The sequence below is a fragment of the Gamsiella multidivaricata genome (genome assembly GCF_025024155.1).
Source record: "Gamsiella multidivaricata strain RSA 2152 chromosome Unknown BC939scaffold_18, whole genome shotgun sequence".
Lineage (NCBI taxonomy): Eukaryota > Fungi > Mortierellomycota > Mortierellomycetes > Mortierellales > Mortierellaceae > Gamsiella > Gamsiella multidivaricata.
The window spans coordinates 372,586-387,830 of NW_026251726.1; the positions used below are offsets into that span (position 1 = coordinate 372,586).

Sequence of the window (15,245 nt, forward strand, 5' to 3'; positions counted from 1 at the left end):
CTGCAGGGCACGTTGAACCAACTGGTTGTTTAAATTCGCCGCATGAATGTAGCGAATAAATTAGCATCTTGTTCAGGCTGGTTTTATCACCTTCCCTTGATTCGCCTCTCGGGTACTTACTTGTCTGTAGCCTTCGGCGAATACCTGGACGCAAGTATACGCAAAAGTCTCATGCCATGTCAACTGTCTTCTTCCCGACATCGGGTATCTGAAAGGAAATGTATGTTTTGTAGTTGAGTTAGTCCATGGAGTACCTTCAACAACTGGTACTTTTCCATTCACGTCTGTTGTTAAACGATACTACTTACTCTTTCAGATCCGAATTCGTCCACCTCGCTACAAACTTATCATAGGCTGGATCGCCAGGCATATTCCATAGAGCATCTGCCATAATCAACCCATTGAAATCTGAGGGACTCGGGAGGACTGAAAGCGAGTTGGATAGATCGATAGTGGTCAACCATACATGATTTGGGCTGAAAAGCCCAGAATCTCTAAGAAAAATATAAACGACATGCGTCAACTCATTGCCCGGGCGATTAATTCAACAAATCATCTGCGAAACAGACTGCGTCCTTACCGGATGGCCTGCAGGAGAGTAATTTGAGCAAGTCTAGGAGCAATAAGGACGTGGATGCGCGAGTCCGAGTTTAAAATACTCTTGATTGGTGCACGTGCTTGGTTGGCAAGCATTGAGGGCTGGTTATCGTCGTCTGGTAGCGGGATCCGTACCCTTATGACTTCAATATTGTTGCTGATGCACCAACTCGAGAATGACTTTTCGCCTATCAATACCAATGCGTTGGAAAATGACCACTTTAGTTAACGTGACAAATCGCTTTTTATAGGCGTAAACAAGATAAGTCGATATGGTACCTAATAATCCCGGCACATCCGACGTATACAGGATGGAGATTCTTCGCCAGCCATAATGTCGGATCACTGCCATCAATCCCTCGAGATATGTAACGACACCCGGCACTGTACGGAAAAAGTACCCATATGTACTCAATTGCGTTTCGTCCATGTTGTCTAGATCAGATATTCATACACGGTTTCACACTCAATAAATTCGAGAAAGAACAGAATGCAGTCTATAAAGGCAATATCGTCTTACAAGTGCAAAAGGAACATTGGGGAATGCCGATACTAGAAGTCATAATAGCTTCTGCCATTGTCAGGTCCGAAGAAATATCACCAATTACGGCGCCCACCTATTTGTTTGAAAGAGAAGAAAAGAGATTCTTAACCAAATCATGTAAGATGTCTCTCCCTTCCTTGATTGATTGCTTACCTCCAGAGCTAGTAGGCGAGCTGTAGCGGAGATAGCGGCAGCCCCACCAGAGACATTCGTTCCTGGTAAGTTCTGTTGGCTGTCTCGCACTACTAGTGATATGTTCATTCCTAGTGTGAAAAAGAAGATAGATAATCAGAATGCTTGCAGATAGTAAACGAAACTCTTTTCTTGGTAAAATACACTCATACCAGGTATGACCTGCTGATTGTTCATATCCCTCACTGCCATTCGGAGCACCTGTGGACACGAAAACGAAAGCTTGCATTAGTAAGAAAGTACGCGTCAGAATTCGTAAAATAAGGCAAGAAACAACGCTCTGATATAGCCGCGTTTCCTTAACATACGCTTAAGCTAATTCGGGACAGATTCTTGCGATAGGTAGTGTCGTCCACGGGAGAGAATGGCAACAACACTCCAAACTTAATTGTCTGCGGGAGGCCAAGCCAAGTCTCATTGAACTCCTGATCTGTCAATCCTGGAGCGTGGTAAGGCGGATCATAAGTTGGATGCTGTTCCTCATGTGGTATATAAGTTGGTTCCGGAGGAGGCACAAGTATATTGGAGGTTGATGGCAAAGGGGAGAATACTATCGGCGGCACTGCTGTCATTGTGGCTTCAGCAGAGGTAACGCCACGGACGACGCCACAAAAGAACGAGAAACATATCCAGACAGTAAAAAGACGGGTCGGCGATATTTTTGAATAGTGGTGCTGGCCAGTAGATGTAACTGTGCTTCGATGCGCAGTGCTGTTGTACCCCGACCGCTTCTGATGCGGATGTTTCCGAATGCATGTTTGTATGCCTAGGTATAGCCATGGGCGTGAGTATGCTGTGCATGGAGAAGAGCATGCGTTGGCCATGGACTCGTCCGAGGAGAAGCTTGACACTAGCGTGGTCACCGATGGGCTCCTCGTAATATTCCTCCTGGTCTGTACGTCCATCAAACCCTGAAACGACTGATGCACAATATTGAAACAGTGCATTAGAAGGGGCTGCGCTGGCTACTGTACGCGTCTGTTGATTAACAACATATATCAACTCCGCAATGCCCGTGCGCACTGTTAGGTGAGTTCCCGCCATGCGAGACCTGTCATACAACATCACTCCTGTATACAGAGACTACTTACTTTTCCTTGCATAAAAGAAATAACGAGCAACAAAACGTTTATGAATTAGCCCCGAGGCTAAAATGGATTGCGTGTCAAAGAAGGATTCAGCATTGAAATGAATGAACAGAATGACAGAATGGTGGATGCACACAGCAATGGACAAAGGTAAGATGAACAAGTAGAGAGTGATAGGTAACCAAGGAAGGAGAGAAGGAGAGAGGAAGAGATAGAGTGAATTACACACTCCCTCATCGCCCAATGAAGGACGAATAACGGCATCCTGTGTCTTGATAACAAAGGGCCCATTGCGATACTATCTTCTAGGTCAAATTCGCACGAGCGCTTTACTTCATTATCTTGGACATAATAGGTCTATTGGGGCATCTGTCGAGCTTGATTGTTAATGTTTTCCCTTTTCTATCCAACTGAGCTCGACCGCTTCAACTCCTTGCTCATCCGGCTGCTCAATATCCTTCTTGCTCTGAATCAGCCGCAATTCACACCGTTTGATCACTGCAGCAGACGATGCCTGCGTTCGATCTAGTTGCCCTCCAGATGTAATTCCCATTTGTGCCAAGTACGACCTCAGCACCACTGCCTTCATCGTCGCAACCACTTTGACGCAGGCCCTCACGAGCGGAGTGTGCATTTCCTTTGATCCGAGTCCATACGCGGACCCAGCCTTGGCAGGGGGTTGAGCCTCCACTAGTGCCTCATCTAACCATGCCACCAGCAATGCAGAGAACAAATCTCCGGTTCCCGTGAAATATCCATCGTAGGTGGGGAAACCAATAGCAAACACTTTCTTAGTCTCATCCTGATCCCCTTTACTGCTGCAAACACAGTACATTGAAGGCTCGGTCGTTTCTTCGTCCTTATGATGGTGATGGTGATGTGGATGCCAATGTGCAGCATGAGCAGCAACATCACTCGGCAAGAGGGACACCGATGTAATCACAACATTTTCTACCCCAGTAGTATGCAAGATATCGAGCACTTCCAGGCATGACTTGACGTCTGTAATCTTTTTGTCGGCCAAGATTCTACGCGGATCCATTTGTTGTCAAACGAAGGGGCTGTCAGAGCGACGATACGGGATCACTTACTGTCGTTATCCATAAATATTAAATACTATGCAAGACAGTGAAGTACTTACTCTGCTTCAAACTGGTTAGGTGTAATGGCATTGGCGTACTTCATCAGCTTTCTGTAAAGCGGTATCACGTCAGAGTGCACGTAAAGCTGGCCATTGTCGCCCATTACAGGGTCCAGCACTAAAAAAAAAAAAAAAAAAAAAAAAAAAAAGATGGCAAATCGTGATTTGTCGGCAAGAGATGTTAGGAGGCCAGAAGCGTTTCAATCGCCTGCGCCAAAAGAAACATATCAACCCATCGTATTAATAAGGAGGCTCACGTACCAAAGAACGGATCGCCATGCGTCCGCAGTTGGGCAATGATCTCAGTTACAGCTGACAGGTTCTGAGCGCTACCGATATATCCTGCGTGGAGAAACAACTCGATATTAGATTCTTGCTCGCGTCAAATGGTAACACCTACCACGCGAGCAATCATTATTTTCGAGGGATAAAGAGTGAAAGAGAAAGGGTTGCGGACAATACCTGTCAAAATATGCGTGTATTCAACGAGTCCGTTCGTCTGGAGTCCTTTGTACAACTGTAGCAGGTGCTCCCCGGTAGCCCTTTCCCCTGTCCACGATGGGTATCCTGCGGTAGAAAATGGGAATCAAAGAGCTGATTTAGCAGGACTGGCTGCAGAAAGCGCTGGCAAGAATAAATAGTATTACACGCACCAGTGTGATTTGAAAAGTTGACGGTATTCATGACATCAACATCAAAACCAAGCAATTGCAAGGGGAATGTGGCAGCTTTATTGCCACAGTAGCCAGAGACCATGTGGGATTGGATGCTGAGGACACGAGGGCTGGACATGGCGGGGAATGGTGGAATTAGAGAAGGAAGGACTGATCCAAACGATCCCAAGCACTCCCCACGACTGCGTTCAAGCAGTAAGGTTCATATGTCCACTGTAGACGATTGAAATGCAGGATATATTTTGGTGGCAATGCCTATGGTGCTATGCCATGATTTCTACGTTGAGATTGACGAAATTGAGGCTGTCTCATGATCGCATGCGGATGTTGTATCTAATCTTGCTAATAGCCCGCTCGGTTTCGTCCATTTGTTCCTCCAGCATCTCGGCCTTTCTTCTTGTCATAGGTCCACCGCCCGAGATTGGAATCTTGCTCAGATCCGCTTGGAGCTATTGATCAACACAAACGAGGCCGCAACATTAATTGGACATAAGAGACCCTGAAACGCCCAGGACATGTAATATGGGGGTACTGTTAATCTTACCCTCTCCTTCTCCTTTAGTAGGCTCTGCAGTTGAGCCGTCAGTTCCTCGACCGACTATTATTAAAATCAGAAATGGGATGTATCACATCAATGTCAAAGAACGTGTTCTTGCTCGAGCCAAATAAGCTAATATGACGATTGTTACCTGCGTAGCGCCGGCTGAAGAAGGTAAAGGGTCGCCATGGATTGATGATCGGTTGTTGTTTGGGCTTCCTGTTGATAAAATGCCTGAAATCGAACCAGCACTGCCGCGGTGATTCATCGTGGGCCTGGGTTCGGTATCCATGATACCGGTCAGTGCTGCTGATACGACCATGCCGCCTGTAGACGTCGAAAGAGGACCTGCAGTTGGAGGCAAGGCTGCTGCTGCCTGTGTTGCGCTCATGTTGAGCTGGTTGTTCGTCAAAATTGATGGTGAGGCGCCGTCAAAATTGCGGATATTTTGGAGTCCCGAAGGCATCATAGTAGGGTTCATCGGCGACATCACGTTTGAACCAGATGTCGAAAGAGTCTGAGATGATGGTAGTCCTCCATGCATCATCATTGGTGCTGTTGATGCACCCATTGAACCCATAGTGCCATCGGCGGCACCCATGTTCATTATCCCAGTGTTAGGACCCGCACTGTTCGAGTTCTCAATCATCAAGAATGAGCCATTAAGTTCGCCGTCCATAGAGACACGCCGACCAAAATGAGGGTTATTGAGCCTCTGCTCCTCCTGAAGTCGCTGCTGGAACAGCACTGCCTGCCTTTGCTCGACCTCCAGGGATGCGCGTAAATTGACAATCTCAGTCTGTTGCTGAAGGAGCTGTGTTTGCTGCATCTGAACCTGCTGCTGAAGTTGGTGCAACTGATACTGTTGTTCCTGAAGCGCTTGTTCACTTGATAGGATAAAACAACGTGGAAAGAAATAAAATTCAGAGGATGCCTAGGTATCGAGGAGCATATTCAGAAATGGACGCGTCTATTACTTACAGCCTAGCCCTCTGCTCCTTTTCCTGTGTCAGACTCTGTTGATGTGACAGAATCTCATTCTATGTCATCAGGGGTCCAAATATGTAAAAGTGTCAAGGATACAATTTGAAAGGTTCAAAACAAGAGCGCTATATCCTTCGAAATGTATACCTTCAAATCTCCAACTTCCTGTTTGTGCTGCTGGCTCGCAATCTCAGCGTTCTCTTGACATGATTCATGTTCTTTGACTGCATCCTTGAGGGCGTTGTTGTCGCGGAGGTGATTCCTGTATGCGGGTAAAGTACGTTTGGATGTGCACGCCGGATTAATAAACCTTCGTTGATGAACCGACGTTGTCTAAAATGCAGTCACCGTTTGACCATTGTCGTCAACTTACGCTATGGTGTCCTGAAGCTGACTGATTTTGCCCAATAGCTGACCAGAGTCCTCCTGCTCCCGCGCTACCTTGACCTTTTCTTCGCATAATTCAGCTCCCAATTTCTCAATGTGGCGCTTCGCTTCGTCGAGTTCCTGTGTTGCAGAAAAGAGTGCCTGATGGACGTCCTGGAGCTCCGCAGGAACGACCTGAAGTTCCAGCTGGTCAACTTCCTGTTGTGCCTGCGTCAGCTTCATTTCAAGTTCTATGCATTGAAATTGAGATCGTAATGCCCATCAGACTATGAATACCACATCGGCAGGCAATTTAAGCACAATAGTACCTTTGTTGCGAGTCTCCATTTCCGCCAACTCTCGCTTCTGAGAAGCCGCTGTTTCTTCTAGTGCCTTTTCGTTCGCAGTCCTGGCGTTTGCAAGATTTGTCTTCAGATCCTCGACGATTTTCTCATATGCAGTCAGTTTCGATCCAGTTGCTGCCTGCACAGCTGTCGTCTCAATGACCCTGGCCTCTGCAGATTGCAATGAGTCCAGTGCAGTCTCGAGATCCCGTTCTAGGTCCGAGACCTGCTTTCTCCAAGTCTCGACCGCCACACGTTCCTGCCTATATCCCTGAGCCTCTGCCTTCCAGTGCTCAAGCTCCTCGGTTAGCTCTCGGATAGTACTGCTGCTCTCGACGTCTATGGAAGCCTTGGGTAAGGAAGCCAGTGCTGGTGGTGTGAGAAGCATTGCTGTGGCAATTTGACCATCCGTGGTGGCGTGTCTGGACGCCAATGGCTGTGACAATGATGACTGAAGCAGTACATGCTTTGTTGTTGCAGGTGCGGATTGTGCAGAGCATGGAGATGCGATAAATCGCGGCAGTGATGTCGTTTCTCTCTCTCTCAGATCCTGCTTGGAAATGGCAATGCCAGGATGTGATGAACGCTGCTTATGACTCGAGGTAGAGCTAGAGACTGCTGCCCTGGAAGGAGCTGAGAGTCGAGACCTCGCCTGTGCAAGCGTATTGGTTGATTGTGCTCCAGACGATGACAATGGGCTGGGGATTCCGGAGGACTTGCGTGTCAACGACAGAGAGTCTGCGCCAGCCGATGCCCGTGCTGTGGGTGCGGGAAGTGCCCCAGTTTTGAATGTCGGCCCGCGAATACCTCCCGCGCTGCTTGTATCAGTGGCTGCTCGTGATCCAGATCCACCGAGTCTTTGTGCGATCGCATTGGCCTCTGAAAAGATGTGCTCCATATCCTCTGGGCTATTATTGCTGTTGGCCTGTCGCCTCTTTGTGGCCATCAGCGACATGTCTGATTGATGGTGTCGAAGTCCTATCGGCCGTGCTATCCCTCCAGACGCGGTATTCGTCCCTTTATAGTCAGATCTGATTCTTTGTGGTTTGGGTATACTGGTGTTGCCGCTGCCAACCCGAGCTCCCTCAACATCGCGTAAAGAAGAGGAACGCGTAATAGAGTTGTTGGCACTTTGCTGAAGCTTTCGCTGTGTCCCTTGCAAGCTTGAATATGTTGACCTCGGCCTAAGAAAACGTATGATGTACGCAACACCAGGAGACAAGGGGGTTAGAAGGTGGGGCCATGTCCATCATCAACACATAAAAACATATAAGGGGCAGGAGGAGGTCAACGATATGGCGGACGAGGACACCAGAAAACCGCGGATACTGTGGAGCAACACAGGGAGGAGGGGTGAGACGTGTACCTTCGTAGCTTTGACTGAGCAGGTACCGGAGAGGTGGACTCGTCATCGCTGTCCTTCAGCATCTGCAACAGCTTGACGGATCCTATGTCGTCGTTGGAAGCTGATAATCGGAATAAAGGCATATGTCAGCACCCATGTGCCAATACAATATGTTGGTCAAACAATACACAGGATGGATAGATAGTCGTGTGGGGTGGAATTGGCCTCTCCTATGTCATAAATAAGAGTGCATGTAAATAATACCGTCGGTGAAAGACCTGTCCAGGTCGGAGTCGTCCTCGAGCGAGAGAGCAGCGAGCTGGTTGAGGTTCACGGGCCAGCGGACTTGGCTGGGTGCCTTGAGGGAGGAACGGTGGTGGGACGAGTGTGGGAGTCCTGTTGGCCCTGAGCCCGTTCCTGAGCTGTTGTGGAGCGCCACGCCCTGGCTGAATGTACCCATGACCATGACTGAGGAGACAAGAGTTCTTTGAGGTGATTGCTGTTACTGTCGCTGTCGCAGTTGCTGTATGGTGGGCGATTGCTGAAGAGAGATGAGCAGAAAAGTCCTTGGGAGAATAGAATCTGGCGAGAAAGAAGGAGCTGTGGTGAGTGTGATGAGCAAGTGTAAAGGAAAGGAAAGGAAGTATGCAGTAGCGTAGTGCAAGTAGCATTATCCGGTGGTTCTACTTGTGTCTGTTCTCCTCCTGACTTTGCCACAATGTCCGCGCTGCTGCCATGTAATTAGTCTACCCCTTGCGACGCCACTTCTTCATGCCTCGCTCTTGTTTGCTTTATGAAAAATATCTATAGATTCCTGCGTCTGTATCTTTGTTTCGATCATTACAGGTCTTCTAACCTTCCAACTCACGTCGCTTGGTGGAGTCAAAACAACAATGCGCGTTTTTTATTAAACAGGAACATCTCCCTAAACCGTCTAGTACTGCCTTTGATAGGGCCCATCGCGCTGGAACCCAGGGCCATTATGTGGTGGTGGAGGGCGAGAGTTGGGATAGTTTGGCGATCCCTGCTGTGGTCTGTTGTTGTAACCTTGCTGCTGTGGGTAAGGAGGGTAATTAGGGTTGTATGGAGGCGACATAGGCTGAGGCGAATAAGGACCGCCGCGGCCGTTCTGAGGATAGTGTGAGGATGGAGATTGAGGATGATAGTACGGCTGCTGCTGCTGCTGCTGCTGTTGCTGTTGCTGCTGCTGTTGCTGCTGCTGTCCTGCATAGTGCGGATTATAGTAACTTCCTGAAGCCAAGGACCGATCATCAGGGAAATCTTCACTGAACGCGCTCTCCGCATAGGGGTCCTCTCTACCGCCAGCAAATTGGGGTGAATAAGGACCTGGACCAGGACCTGGACCAGGACCTGGGCCACGCTGAGGGGGTCCATTTCGAGGGGACTGTTGATGTTGCATCTGAGGGTCGTATGGGCCATTCTGGTGTTTGATACCATTCAGAGGCATGGGGCTGGCCGTCGGAGGGAGCGAAGGCATCATGGAGACAGTCGATTCTGTCATGGCGACCGAAAGCAGATGGTCGGGAGGCGCACCATTGGACCGATCGTTTGAGCGATCATTGGGACGGTTCTGGTGCTGGCTGTGAGAAGAGCTTTCCAACAACATGTCTACTGACCCAATGCTTTGTTTGTGGCCCATCATCTTGTGGTTGTGAGCCTGTTGCGCCTGCTCTAGGGTCAGGTAGGCACTATCGCGATCGGATGAATACGAGGAGCGGGGACTACCCTTGGATGGCTGGGGTCGGCGAGCATCGGGCGCCGAGGGAGATTTTGTCACATAGGTATCTAGAGAGTCGAGTCCTCGGAGGTCGCGCCGGGGGTCGATGTCCTCTTTACCCAAGTAATATTCAGGCGCTGGGGTCAGGTTGCCGTGCATAGCATCTTTTGTTTTCGGAGGACGCTGTGCGCCAATGGCTCCCTCAGTTGAAGGATGATCTGGGCCACCGTAGTAGTCGTTGACAAGATGATCACCGTAAAAGGCGTTAGAATTTTGCTCTTCGTGGGGACGTGGAGGTCGGTTGCCTTTATCTCCATGTTCGTCCTTCTGAATGCTACCAAGGCTGACGGATCCAGGACCGTCAGCGCCAGGTTTGATACCATTGTTATGGCCCTGTTTCTCGCTGATGGTGTTATGGAGGGCACTTCCAGGCTGGGCAAAGAGCTCATCTCTCATTCCAGGACGGAACTGCTGCTGCTGCCGGAACTGGGCCTCTGGACGATGCGCGGGTACAGCATCGATGCCGTCTTCAGGCGCCAGGGCCATGGGCCCTGAGATAGCATTGTGGGCCGAACGAGGGGTTTCCGTGGTTGCTACGGGACCGGCCTTGCCGCCATTTTTGGACGCGTCTGCGACACCGACAGCAGCCCTCTTGCGTCTCTTGTAGAAGAGGACGCCCACAAGTGCAACCAGGAGGGCCACTCCTGCGGCAATGCCTCCAATAAGGGCACCAGACACACCGCTTTCAGGCGCTGGAGTAAGGGAAGGGGTTGGAGATATGGTAGCAGTGATGGACGTGGTGATGGACGTGGCGGTCCCAGTACGCGTTGCAGTACGCGAGACACGGCTCGTCGATTGGCTGGTGGATCTGGCAGTGCCTGTTGGCGTGCCTGTGGCCCCCCTAGTCGTGGTGTGATGAACAGTGGTGGTGATAGTGGTGGGATGGTCAGCCATTGTGTCGGGCTAAGCAAGGAGATGAAAGGAGGAAGTAAAGTAGGACCTGGTTCAGGAGGGAGGGCACGAGTGTGGCATGGATTGAAGACTGAGGACTATGTGGGCAGGGGTGACAACCAAGCTGGGGACAGGCTGTGGCAGTGATAGCGGTAAGAGAGCAGTGTGCGATGGTAGTGTGAGAGGGGAGAGGGGGCGGAGAGGGAATGGAGAAAGGGAGCCAGATATCTTTCAATCCGGGTAAGGGCGCCAGAGGGTGGGGAGGGTAGACGGGAGAGGGAGGGCGAGGGATGAGAAGAGGAGGAAGGTGGGGGATGAGATGATGATGGTCGATGGTCGATGGCGATTGGAAGTAATCCCTCCTGGAGAGGCGGTGAATGGATGTGCAAAAATACACTTATGGTTCATGGTTTTTAAGGTATGTCAGCCAAAGCTATCAGAGAGCATGAAGGTCGAGTCTACTCCAATCGCATGGCTTTCATACGCGCTAGACTGCTCGAAGTGTTGCGGAGAGCCAGAGCCCATCCTCAAGCAACTTGGGCAACATTACCCGCGGGGGTACAGCATCGGCATCAAAAAGAAGGGCCGGAAACATCTTTGCTCGCAATAAGCAGATATTAATGAGCTTCACATTAGCAAAATGCCTGGATTGCCCGCAGACAGCACTGGAAGGAGACTCCATGCCGCCAAATATGAATATAGTCTACCGCTTCATTCGAAAAGGATAAGCCGTGGGCCTGGTAGCGTAGATCCAAAATACGTTCAGCCCTCAGGAATTTCATTTCATCGGGCATTAAACCTGGATATTATGTAGGGTCGCCGGCCTGGCTCCCTATGTGACACAAACAAAACTGTATCCTCATCAACGAGGAACGTTGCCCATAGGAACGCCACGGCCTCACTTGGGAAAAAGAAGAAAAAGAAGTAACCCCGGGCCTTTCTTCCATCTCTCGGCGTGTCATTCCATACCCCTGTCAATACGAATTACAGGCCGAATCACTGCCCTGCCCCTGCCCTTCCCATAGCCTTCAGCCCCCACCCCTCTGTCCCACGACGTGGATAGAGGTCCTACCTAGCCTTCTCACCTGGGGAGGTAAAAACGCGCCGTTTAGCCGTAGGTGATAATGTAGATATTATTCAGGTCGAGAGCGATACTGAACGTCAGCAACATGCCGCTGTGATCTCCTTTCTTTCACACGGCATTCATGATGGTCGACGAGAAAAGGAAAAAAGATAAAAAAAAGAGCGCGTCGTTTATTCTTAAGAGTAGTGCTGAGCTGCCTTCCCATTCGGATATCGTACATCGTATCGTATCGTATCTTGCCTAGAAGGCCGCTAAAACCAGGCTCTCATTTGGTCTCTCGATCGTTAAGTCCTCTGCCCATCCCACATCACGCGCTGTCCCTCGCGCCTTCGTCTTTGTCCTCCTATCGCCTATTTTTTTTTTTTTTGTGAAATGAGCAATAGGCCGACGATGATCATAAACGGAAATTACCTCCAGCAATTGTTGGATAGAACAGTGTCAAATGGTATGTTGGAAATACGAGCCATACACAACTGAATAAACTTCATTCCATCCACCCTGCACAGTTAAGCAAATGATGGCTAGTTAAGCATTCTCAAGATACGGCCGAAGGACTGCCGTTGGCGGTGCGGCGTATTCGCTATTTCTCCGGCCCTAAATGTTGAGCCATGTTTAACCTATTGCCTCACTCTTCCTGTTTTTTATATATATTTTTGACCCAGAGTGTCGAGAAGGCTAGGATCGTTTGGACTCAAATCATCGTAGGGAGTATATTTGCCGCTTTCTGTTTGTCCATGACCGGAATAAGCCATGGAGATGAACTAATCGGGCCGCGATTGCCCAACAAACAAGAGTGCAACATCTTGCGGGGTACAAAACGGGATCTTTGCGCGTAGGCACCTTTATGCACATGAAGATAAAACAAACCTGTGCATTGGACGCCGGCAATGCCCCAGGCAATAAGATTGGTACCCGTTCACATGGCGAGCTCGCGTTCATCAATTTGACGCATGATAATCTAGATAGGGGATGTTGCAGGCCATTCAGTCGACTATCGTATTCTTTCACCGGGGATATAAATGAAAAAAAAAAACCGTCTGTCTTTTGACGGGTCTCGCCGACTTTTCCATCTGTCAGTGGTTGGAACCCACAATGGAAATACGCTAACAGAGCCGATCCGGGTTGGTCGGTCAAGGGCATCCAGGCGGATGCTCAGGACCCTGACATCTATTCACAATAGGTATTCACATACATCCAAGTCTGTGCACCATCGCAAGCTTCCTTATCCGTGATCAGGCATGCAATGATTCGGGCTCAGACATGTCATCCATCTCAAGCGCTCATATCTATCGCGATTGCGATCATTTCCAGAATCCGGGGATGCACCTATACATCGACTTTATTTGTATCCACATCACTCCACACTGTTTCCTGAGTAAAGTCCTTGTGAGAGTATTTCTTATCCAAATATACTCCAGGGAGATAAAATAGCCATGGAATAAAAAAGTGATATTGATGAGCAATCAAGTGGGGTTCATGGAAGAAAGAGAGTAGAAGAAGCCCCACCAGGGTGTCTGCTCCCGACTGAAGGCATTGAGATACAGAGGAATGGCTAATATCATGAAAGAGGAAAGGGCACTGTCCTGCTCATACGTTTCAGGACATGTCAGGAACACACGACAAGGTTCACGCATTGGGGCAGGTCAACCAATACAATCTTACCTTAGATGTGCAGATTGTGTGACCTACAGCGCATCTTCCCATGCAGCGCGATCGTTAACGAGTGCATTCCCGGATGGATGGCGGGAACACAATCATAAAAGAATCACATAAGTAGAACATGCGCGGATCCGTGGCAGCAGAACCCAGGCAGATGGGTTGTGAGCGTTCGATGCAAGAGGCCACGGCGTCAACTGCCTTGTGTCCCCTCCCTGCATATTGATCAGATATGATAGCTATGGCACGACACGACACGCGTCGTTATCCTGCCCGATTGTAATTATCGCCACTGTGAGCTTTTCAATCAAGTTTTAATGCCCTCTCTGGTCTTGTTGTTATTGTTGACACAACATCCTGCTTCCGAGTAAACTGTCATTACTCAATATCAATGTAAACCTCAACCACCATCAATCGTCCATCCATATCCTCATGTCCAATTGAATAACCCTCATGATATCCTTCTTAGCGACGGAGACCCTATAAAGACCCTGGCTTCGTCGCTCTCAGAATCTCTTTTTTTTTGTTCCTTGTCTCTCCCCCTCACTCCTTCATACGGACCCAACTCCTGCTCTCTACCGCAGATTTCCTCCTCAACCATCTCACTCAAATGAAAATCGCCTATTTGTCTTTGGCCACCGTGGCCTTCGTAGTCGCATCGGTCTCCGCCGCGCCAATCGCAAAGCGCGCTACTGACGACAAGCTCGTTGTTGGTTACTGGGATCCCTGGGGCGATGTCCCTGTCTCGGCCGTCGACTTTACCAAGTACACCCACATCAACTAGTAAGTATCGCATCCCCTGGTTTAGTCAGGTTCCTAGTTTCATGCTGCTTACTCGCCAGCGAATCGACTAACCATTGTCCCTGAATTGATGCATATTGAAACAGCGGATTCGGTATCCTCAAGAAGAGTTCTCCAAGCCCTGCCGATATCATCTTTGATCGTTACTACGACGGAACTCCCATGCGGGAGCTCGTCAAGCGCGGAAACCAGGCCGGTGTCCCCATCCTGATGTCGATCGGTGGTTGGACTGGGTCTGAGACCTTCTCCACCGTCGTCGCCAGCGCTTCTCTGCGCAAGACTTTCATCAACAACGCCTTGGTCTTTGTCCGCAAGAACACTCTCGGTGACAACGCCGCGACACCCGACGGCTGGGACATGGACGGAATCGATATCGACTGGTAATGAAGATGGTGTGCCATCGAAATAGATCGCAAGACATGCTCTTGAAAAATATTGAAAAGTAATTAATACTTGACTCTCCTCATTTCTCCTGATCTTCACAGGGAATATCCCGGACGTGCTGGCGCTGATTGCAACACCTACTCGCCTCAAGACTCCGCCAATTACCTTCTCTTGCTCAAGGAGCTGCGCGCTCAGCTGGACGCCGAGTTCCCCTCCAAACACAAGTTCATCACTGCTGCTGTCCGCGTCCAGCCTTTCGATGGCTCCAACGGCAGACCCCAAACCGATGTCTCCGCCTTTGTCCCGTACTTTGACTGGATCTGTAAGTGGCAATCACTTTCTTTGCTGTAAATAATGGAAGGACACATACTCATTTTCCCCCAATGCTCCTCTTGGTTCGTCTGACGTATAGCCCTGATGGTCTACGACATTCACGGCTCGTGGTCGGCTACTACTGGCCCCAACGCTCCTTTCGGCACGCCCTCGCCCCCAGGTGAGCCATTCGGAGTCATCCAGGCTGTTACTTCGTGGAAGTCCGCTGGCTGGCCTTCGAGCAAGCTGGTTGTCGGTACCGCCTTCTACGGTAGCGCTTTCACCGCGACAGTCAACATGGATACGCAGGTCCCAATCACGCAGTACGTGCCCCATACCAACTCCGCCCTGAAGAAGCGCCAGGATGCCTGCGCTGCTAGCGACGTAGTTGCTCTCGATGACGATGGTTCCTGGAGGTGGAAGGATATCAGAACCAAAGTTCTGACTGGAGGCCCCACCACTCCTGCGGCGGGCTGGACCCGCCACTGGGACCCAGAGTCTCAGAC

At 49.7% G+C, this 15,245-nt stretch overlaps 5 protein-coding genes across 5 annotated transcripts; 1 reads left to right on the top strand and 4 right to left on the bottom strand.

Moving 5' to 3' along the window:
• Window positions 1-304: 304 nt before the first annotated feature.
• On the bottom strand, window positions 305-1,214 carry BC939DRAFT_394890 (periplasmic binding protein-like I; the record flags this gene model as incomplete). The annotated part of the gene is made up of 3 exons (XM_051552186.1): window positions 305-494; window positions 768-1,032; window positions 1,118-1,214. Coding segments are annotated over 3 exons (552 nt in total), but the record flags the coding sequence as incomplete, so codon positions are not given.
• A 1,407-nt stretch (window positions 1,215-2,621) lies between these two features.
• Window positions 2,622-4,608, bottom strand: BC939DRAFT_91072 (Ribokinase-like protein). The gene is made up of 5 exons (XM_051561988.1): window positions 4,216-4,608; window positions 4,025-4,129; window positions 3,824-3,904; window positions 3,563-3,680; window positions 2,622-3,449 (listed from the first exon to the last, which is right to left on the bottom strand). Exons 1-5 carry the CDS (start codon window positions 4,352-4,354, stop codon window positions 2,807-2,809), a joined length of 1,086 nt encoding a protein of 361 aa, XP_051414335.1. The 5' UTR covers window positions 4,355-4,608; the 3' UTR covers window positions 2,622-2,806.
• On the bottom strand, window positions 4,545-8,279 carry BC939DRAFT_501330 (uncharacterized protein; the record flags this gene model as incomplete). The annotated part of the gene is made up of 9 exons (XM_051560151.1): window positions 4,545-4,685; window positions 4,781-4,834; window positions 4,926-5,661; window positions 5,756-5,814; window positions 5,906-6,020; window positions 6,132-6,375; window positions 6,454-7,652; window positions 7,835-7,934; window positions 8,078-8,279. The coding sequence occupies 9 exons, from the start codon at window positions 8,277-8,279 to the stop codon at window positions 4,545-4,547; spliced, it is 2,850 nt and encodes a 949-aa protein (XP_051414336.1).
• A 409-nt stretch (window positions 8,280-8,688) lies between these two features.
• BC939DRAFT_445411 (uncharacterized protein) lies at window positions 8,689-10,877 on the bottom strand. Its single transcript, XM_051554802.1, has one exon. The coding sequence runs from the start codon at window positions 10,503-10,505 to the stop codon at window positions 8,748-8,750; it is 1,758 nt and encodes a 585-aa protein (XP_051414337.1). The 5' UTR covers window positions 10,506-10,877; the 3' UTR covers window positions 8,689-8,747.
• Window positions 10,878-13,852: 2,975 nt separating this feature from the next.
• BC939DRAFT_394996 (putative endochitinase) lies at window positions 13,853-15,042 on the top strand (the record flags this gene model as incomplete). Its single annotated transcript, XM_051552197.1, has 4 exons — window positions 13,853-14,025; window positions 14,130-14,423; window positions 14,529-14,749; window positions 14,840-15,042. Coding segments are annotated over 4 exons (891 nt in total), but the record flags the coding sequence as incomplete, so codon positions are not given.
• Window positions 15,043-15,245: the final 203 nt, after the last annotated feature.